The sequence below is a fragment of the Tupaia chinensis genome, unplaced genomic scaffold, assembly GCF_000334495.1.
Source record: "Tupaia chinensis unplaced genomic scaffold, TupChi_1.0 Scaffold000110_1, whole genome shotgun sequence".
In the NCBI taxonomy this organism is placed as follows: domain Eukaryota; kingdom Metazoa; phylum Chordata; class Mammalia; order Scandentia; family Tupaiidae; genus Tupaia; species Tupaia belangeri.
Genome location: NW_006159574.1, coordinates 3,096,845 through 3,105,155, shown reverse-complemented (window position 1 = coordinate 3,105,155; position 8,311 = coordinate 3,096,845). Strand labels below are relative to the sequence as shown.

Here is an 8,311-nt window from a genome sequence, read left to right as displayed (position 1 = left end):
CAGGTCGTCTCAGATATTTTCATTTTGTTGACGTGTTCATCTTACTGGTTTGCTCATCATAGTAATACTGTGAACTTCTAATCGAAGAAGTTTTTTGGAGTTGCTTTGTTTGTTTTTAAGGTTTTTGCTATAGGGCATATGTACTTGCTGGAGAAAGAGAGAGGGAAAAAGTGAGAAATCACCCCCAAAGGAGGATGGCCACACTGCAGTCCCTACTCCTCCGTCCTCTCTGAGCATTTGAGGTATGCATGCATGCGTGCTTGGCGTGATTTTCAAGCCGCTGGGTCTGAGTGCGAACCATGGTGGGCCATGTGGGAGTCCAGCATCTTAAGCACTGTGCCACCTGCTGGCCCTGAGGTTGATTTTCTTATGTTTCAAAATTTTTGTTCAGGTCTCACACTGAAGGAAAATACTGTCTTAACAATTGTTGGGGCCATCAGATGGTGTAGTGGTTCCATTGCTGGACTCCCACATGACTGACCATGGTTTAAGTCCTGGACCTGGTAGCTTGAGAATCACACCAGCTGTGTGTGCTTGTTTGCCCAAGATCCCAGGAGGAGAACAGAGAAGGGTTGCGACGTGGTCATCCCCCTGGGGGTGATTTCTCCCTTTCCCTCTCACTGTCTCTGTCTTTCCCTCTCTCAGGCGAGTGTCCCTAAGGCAAAAAACCTCTAAAAAAATTGCGCTTGCTGAGCTGACCTCACTGCCCTTTCTCTAATAAGTCATTAGCCTCCATCAGCCACTGGTTCGCGCCTGCCAGCACGTCCTACGCTCTCACCCACAGGTCTTCGTTCTACGGCAGGTGCAAGGCTGCTGCACGGCAGGAGGGCCTCCTGGGTCCCACCGTACAACTTGGGGCTCACGGGAGTCAGAAAGACTGGGGAGATGAGCACCTCAGAGGGAGGGCAGGCCTGGCCCCCGGCTCAGTGGTTACCGCTGTGTGGAGAAGGCCACCCCACAGGGATTGTGGCACGTCCCTGCCTCACTAAGGAGGCTTTCTCTCACCTCTCTGGTGACCTTACGCACCCACGGGCAGTAAAACCAAATGTCCATCATTGGACTTAGACAGGAGGACAGGGAGATTGGAAGCTGTGGTCAGAGATCTAAGAGGAATTACTTCAACCTGCTTTGACAAACTTGTTTGTTTTCCTTCTTTCTTTCTTGTTTTTTAATTTGCTCTAAGGCACATGCTCTCTCTAGAGACAGACAGAGAGATGGACAGTGAGAAAGCAAGCCTCCTGGTCCAGGACTTGAACCGCAGTCGGCCATGTGGGAGTCCGGTGCCTCCACCATCATGCCACCTGCAGGTCTCACAAATCACGTTCTTCTTAACCCACAGGTACTGGTTGCTCTGACATCTGAGGAACTCACCAAAGGCTGGACCCAGTGGTGAGTGTCCCCATAACAGACACCCCTGACGTGCACCTGACAACACTTTCCCACATCTTCCTATGGTTCCCCAGGTATGACCTCACGGAGGACGGGACGAGGCCACAGGTGGGGACATAGCCGCGCTGGACACGAGGGACCTGAGGCCTCCTCGGGGCACCTCCTCACCTCAGCTTGGAACACATCCCCTACACACACCAATGTTTTAATTTCATGTATCAGTTGTATGTACCTTTGTAGGATTTATATAGCCTTTGGCATTTGGGGCCTATTTGGCCAATATTACCTTTCAGTTTTGTATGTTGAGTCTCCTCCCGGCTTTACCAGTTGTTGGAGCGCGGTGGGTGGCAGCTCGTCACTGTGTTCCGTGGCTCTGCCGTCCCCGCTCCTGGAAGCAGGTGTGTGCACATGCTCTGCTATTGCCTTGCTCGCATACCCCTGGGGTGCACTAGGCCATGTAAATAGACTCTCTTTTTATAATCTCTACCTGCTGCTTTGAATTCAGAAGAAAATGGATCAAGGAAAATATATTTTTTCTTTCAAAACTTATTAAATTCTTGGGACAAGTAATCATTTTCATCTTTGCAGCAAAAAGTGTTAGTGACCTATTTTGTGATATTTCCTTTAAAAAAAAACAAAAGATTATTAAATATATTTCTGCCCATTATGGATGCTAAAAGAAAGGACTCAAAATTATTAGAGTTTTTTAAAAGATAGATTATTGATAAGTCAGTTGAAGGATTTATAAGAAAAATATTTTATAACTGAGTAATATAAAATATTAAGAGAATTATTATTCTTCGTAAGTCATAGTGTACTAATCTGAAATTTCCGGTATAAGAATGAAACATCTTCGGTTTATATCTCACTGCCTGTTGTAGCTGCTTCATGAGGCCGTGCTCAGATGCACACACTGCTCTCTCTGTAAGACCGAGAACGTAGCAGTGGGCCTTCATGGAGGCCGCTGCACCCACAGTGAGCTCCGTGGGGCCCCAGCCCTCCTGTCTGCGAGCCACATGCCGTCCTCCACGTTGGGAGATGGCCCAGCAAGGGGTGGTAGGAGGCTGTGGTGAAGCCGAAAGCTTGTGGCTTTCCTGCTAATGAGGAGAGCCTGTGGCATGTCCCACGCTGACGTGTCGGGGAGCAGGAACTCGATTTGGCCCTCTGGACACCCCAGGCCCCCAGACCCGGACCAGTCCTCACAGCTGCCCTGGGCACCTTGACTTCCTGCCGTGCCTGATCGCAGCACTGGGATGTTGTAGCAGTTCTTCATCTGGAACCTTTTCATTGGCTTATTATAAGCATGTCTTTCATATGTAAGAGTCCCCCAAACTTCTTGCGAGGCTTGTTGGGGGTGCTGTGGGCTGCGTGTCTCTGACACAGGATGTGTGTGTGCAGAGATTCTAAGTGTGTGCTATGAGCTGTGTGGGGAAAGGGCTCCATAGCCCTGAGGACATTTGGAAACTGGGGCACATGCAGCCACGTGGCCGAGAGGGGAGCTCTCATCTGTTCTGGCACCGGGCAGCTCGTGACAACTTCTGTGATCAGCCAGACTAAAGTGCCTGTGGCAGGAGCTGGTGCCTCTCTACCACCCTTCCCCTGCAGGTCCCACCCTGTCCTAACTCCCACCCGACACTTGGAGCCGTGGCGCGTTGGTCTGGGGTGCCTGGCCTCCATGCATTCGTGCAGCCTGCGCCTCTCTTCACCCCACCGGCCATTGGCGACCGTGTCCAAAGTTGCCATGCACAGTCGGTTGCTCTGGGAGGGAGCATGTACCTGCATTGACACACGTGGGTATGCGGGCACAGCGTGAGCTGCAGTGTTGCACCGTCACCAGCCTGTGCACCAGGTGACTTTGACCGTTGCTGACAGTCCTGGGCTTTGGAAGGCTTCTTTGTCACCTGAGAGAAGCAGCTCTGATTCACAGCACCTTGACCAGGCGCTGGGCCCGCACGCGGACGCTCTGCCGAGCCTGGGTCTGGCCTGACTGGGTGTGCTGCTTATCCGGGCCTCCGAGCAGAGTAGACGGTGTTCAAGGATCAGCGCACAGAGGAAGCCAGCTGAGCACGCAGTGCCATGCTCTCTGCCGTGACTTCAGGAGAGGAGAGCCGTCCCCAGGGGCTAGGTGACAAGGACCGCTGAGGCCACTCGTAGCCGCCTCTGTACGTTGTGGAAGGGAAGAAGGAGGGGGCAGCTCTGGGCACTGCAACCTCTGCAGGTGTGGCTCTGCCCACATCCCATGGGCAGGGCTAGTGTTACCATCGAGGCCACACTCAGCACTCCAGAACCCCAGAAGGATTACAGAGTCGTCCCCAAATGTGCATCCATAGTTTTGACTGATCTCGGGAAAGGGAACCTCAACTTTTTTTACTTCAAGCCAAACCAAAGGAGGAGACGTGAACGCAGGTGCATCTGAAGCAGCCCGCTGGCGTGTGCGGGCCGTGCACCCCGGTGCCTTACCATGTGAGGGAGTCGGCAGGAGCTGCCTCTGGCCATAGCTCCCAGCCTGCATTCTGTCCCATGAGAGCTGTTTACAGATGCTCTCTATCAAGTGAGCAGCCCTTCCTTTCCAGAACCGAGGCCGAGCGCCAGCCAGCCTGAGAGGCTGTGCATCTGTTTTGGGGTGCTGCTTCCCAGGCCTAGCCAGCCCCCCTGCGCTGCAGGACGGGGTGGGGGGTTCTGAAGTCACAGAATGTCCTTTCTGCTCGACTAGTTTTACATGACAGTGCATGTATTTATTCAATAAAGCCTTTCTTAGCTCACTTGCGATGTGTTTTTTCTTTGCATTTTAGAATTACGCTTTTAGTGTGGGACCACGTAGTTCAAGAGCAGGTGGAGTGTGCTGTTGGTATCTGGTATTTGAGAGTTACTGCATTCCAGAGCAACACCAGATCACAGTGTTGCCCCCTTGTTCCCTCCTTACCTTACTGCCCCTGCCTAGTGGATTAGAATGAGTTTTGAAAAGAGCTCTTCTGAATAGTAAGCATGATAGGAAGAGTAGGCCTTGTTATTATTTACCCTGTTCTTATACCAGAGGGACATGCATGTGTACACGGGGTCGGGAAGAGAGGGAACGAAGTGCTCTCCCCCAGGGGCCTAGTCACCTCCTTTAGGAAAGAGACGTGAAGTTGATTTTGTTTGGCTTTTGCCATTGAGCACGTGTGCTCGTCAGAGACAGGGAAAGTGAGAGGTCACCCCTAGCGTGGATGAGCACACCGCAGGCCCTCCTCCCCCGTTCTCTTTCAGGAGTTTAGGCATGCTCACACATGTGCCCAGTCTGATTTTCAAGCCACCGGTTCCAGGACTTTGACTGCCACTAGCCACGTGGGAGTCCAACACCTTAACCTCTGTGGCACCTGCTGGCCCTGAAATTCTGTTTCTAACTTACCAGCAGGTGCCTGTGCTTGCTGGAGAGACCGACATCTCCTATGGAGTTTGGTCACACCGCCACAATCCCCTCTCCATCCCGCCGTCCTCGGGGTTCTGGGCACCTATGAACATGGCACCCATCATTTGGGTTTTTTTTTTTAGAGGTTTTTGCTATAGGGCATGTGCGCTTGTCAGAAAGACAGAGAGACAGAGACAGAAAGTGAGAAATCACCCCCCAGGGGGATGGCCACGCCACAATCCCTTCTCTGTTCTCCTCTTGGGATTTTGGACATGCACACATGTACCCAGTGTGAGTTTTAAGCCGCTGAGTCTGCTACTTGGCCTGCAGTTAACTATGTGGGAGTCTGGCAGTGTAACCATGAGGTCATCCGCTGGTCCCCACGTTGTATTTTTCTAGGTGCCAGGCCTGAGATTTGAACCATACAGTCTGCCATGTGCTATCCAGCTGCCTTCACCACCAGGTCACAAGCTGACCCCTGAAATAGACGTTATAACCTGAGTATTACAACGTCATGAAACGGATGCTGCTCAGGCTGTCTGAGCATTTGAACACATTGGGAAAATACAAGAGGTCTTCAGTTATGTGTGAAATCATCTCTGACTGGCCAACTGGTGTCATGGAGGATAAGGTGGCTGGATGGCTGGAGCCCAGGTGGTCAACTACTGGGTTGTCAAAAGGTCATGGCATATTCTGCGCAAAGATGAATCATGACTTTGCCAACGACCCAAAAGTCAGTCCTGGACCTGGTAGCTTGAAAAACATGCTGGGTGTGTCTGTGTGTGTGCCCAAAACCTGAGAGGAGAATGGAGGAGAAGGGACTGCAGCGTAGCCATCCCTTGGGGGTGATTTCTCTCTTTCTCTCTCACCCTCTTCTCCCTTACCCCCGCAAGTACATGCACCCTGTAGGAAACAAAAAAAAAAACAAACTCGGACTGGCAGGTGCCATGGTGGTTAGGGCACTGGACTCCCACGTGGCTGACTGCATTTCGAGTTCCGGACCAGGTGGCTTGCTTTCTCCCTTTCTCTCTCTCTCTCTGGTCAAATTTAAATAAATAAATAAATAAATAGTTTTAAAGAGCACACTTAAAAGAAAACACACTTATCAGCTGCTATAGTATATTCAAAGAAATAGAGACCACTCTGTCTAAAGAATTAAAAATATGAGAAGAATGTTTCACCCGATTACAGAATTGAAATAAAGAAAAATGACAGTAACAGCAATCCAGGGGCTCAAGGGTAAGAGGGGTCAGCCTAGGATCACGTGCTGGGCGCTGCTGCAGGGCAGGCTGAGGCTGCCTGGGGGCCTGGCTTTAGCTTCCTGGCTGCAGTGAAGGCTGAGGCACGACTGCAACACAGCAGACCCTGAGCAAAACACCTGTTCCAGCTGGCCCGGAGCACTGTGGTTCGGGAGTTCACTCCCACGTGGCCAGTCATGGTTCTCATTCCCCGGTGGCTTGACAAACATGCTGTGTGTGTGTGTGCATGTGTGCCCCAGATCCCAAGGTGGAGAAGGTGGATGAGATTGGGTGGCCACAGCCCATCCTGCTGGGGGCGCATTCTCTCTGGCAAGCACACATGCCCTTTGGCAATGAAATAAATGAAAGTTTTTAAAACAGTCCCCATCCCCCCACCCCCCAGGTACTACTCACAGACACACCATAGAAACGGTAGTTTTGAAGATTTTATTTACTCTTATACCTTATTTTGCTATAGGGCACATAGTCTGGGTGTGCAAGTCACTGGTGTGGAGGGGCAGTCTCCACCGTGGGTGTGAGGAGATCGCTGCAGCAGAGTGAGAAGACGTGGGGCTCAGGCTGGGCGCGGGATGCCCGCAGCTGCAGGGAAGGAGGGCTCGGGGAGACTGGCCTGCGCTGTGTGACCTGGGACAGTGACGGGCATCTGCCATGCTCTGGGGTCCCGAGCTCCCAGTGCTCTGACTCGGCCCGGCCCCTCTGCAGCTGGCCTCTGCTATGGACTCTACAGACGAGCACCCCAGCCTGTCACTAGCACTTCTCTCTGAAACGCTTCAGAGGAAATGCTTTATACAGTGCTTTTCTTGTGGTTGAGAGTGCCTGTGCTCACCAGAGACGGAGCAGAGAAAGCACCGAAGGGTTTAGTCCCCCCCTCACAGGCTCTTCTCCGTCTCCCCCTCCCTGGGGGTTTTGGGCACACACACGTGCCTGGGGTGTTTCTGGGACTCCCAGCTGTGCGGTCAGCAGTGTGGGATCCAGCTTCCTAACCACCAGGTCACAAAGGCAGTTGGAAATGATACCTTCCATGTACTGGTTAAGTACAAGACATTGCCGGTAACCGCACCTGCCCGTTTCCTGCTTCCCGGTGTAGCTCCGTGGGCTCTCTCTCCCAGTGCAGAGCCTGCACAGCCGCTGCAACACCCAGTCTCCGGAGACCTCCCGGTCAGACCTCGCTTGGCTCAGGCTGGAGGACTCCCATTGGCAAGGCCTGGAGCCCCAGGGTATGCAGGCCTGCTGGCACCACTGCTTGGCGAGGCCCTCAGGAAGCATAGTAGGCCCGCTACTCCCCTCCCTGAGCGGGCTGTGTCCCAACTCCTGGGATTGCAGTGCGGCCGCCCCCTCCAGGGGCCTGCGCAGACATCGCTCTCCCGGGGACCACGCCCCTACTACAATAATGTACTAAATGGCCAACAGGGGCCCTGGTGGTTAAGGCGCTGGACTCCCAAATGGTTGCCCACTGTTCAAGTCCTGGACCTGGCAGCCTGCTTTCTATCCCTCTCTGGTCAAATTAAGAAAATCATAACAAAGTTAAATAAGTAACCTTTTTCTTTACTGAGGGACTTTTGCTATAGGGCAGGCATACTCCTGGGGAGAGACAAAGTGGGAAGTCACCCCCGGGGGCACGGCCAGGCCACAATCCTGCATTTGCCCTGGATCTTGGGCACCCGTGCTCAGGGCCTGGCGTGATTTTGAAACCACCTGTTCAAATCGAGCTGCGTTTGGCTAGTGGGAATCGAGCGACATAGCCGCTACACATCTGCTGGTCCCAATAAATAACTATACAAAAATAAACAGTATGTGGGGGCACGGGTTCCCGGTAGCGCGGCAGTGCGGAGTGATTAATTCCAGGCAAGAGCACACGTCTGCGCCTGGCTCAGCGCTCCTCGCAGGGCGGCAGTGACGCCACCGCCCAGCGGGCAGCCGCAGGGATGGAGGTCAGCCGCGTGCGGTCGCCTCGGCCAAACGCGGCCTGGACAGACTCGGGGTACAGACTCCGGCGGGCGGGGACCGGCGGGCGGGGACCGGGCCCAGCAGCGCGGGCGGCAGGAGTGCCAGCTCCTCCCCAGGCCCCGCCCCGCGCTCACCGACCGTGAGGCCACGCCCCTTACGCAGTTACGAGGCCGCGCGGGGCGGCCAGTAGGCAGTCGGCGCATGCGCACCGAGCGGCGGGCGCCGCCGGAGCTCATTCTTGCGTGCGCGCGTCCTTGTGTGCGCGTCAGGGCGCCGGTAACCCGCTCGAGGCCACGCCCCGGCCCTCCTCCGAACAGGCCACGGCGCG

The 8,311-nt window shown here is 53.8% G+C and overlaps 1 protein-coding gene across 2 annotated transcripts in view; it reads left to right on the top strand.

Annotated features, from left to right (window-relative positions):
* The window catches only part of ESYT2 (extended synaptotagmin 2), a 77,360-nt gene extending 73,209 nt beyond the window's left edge, over positions 1 to 4,151 (top strand). For both annotated transcript variants that reach the window (XM_027770067.1, XM_027770070.1), the window contains 2 exons: positions 1,340 to 1,389; positions 1,464 to 4,151. In XM_027770067.1, the coding sequence (XP_027625868.1) occupies positions 1,340 to 1,389; positions 1,464 to 1,509 (96 nt within the window). In that variant the 3' untranslated portion in view covers positions 1,510 to 4,151. The remainder of the gene's footprint in view (positions 1 to 1,339; positions 1,390 to 1,463) is intronic.
* Positions 4,152 to 8,311: the final 4,160 nt, after the last annotated feature.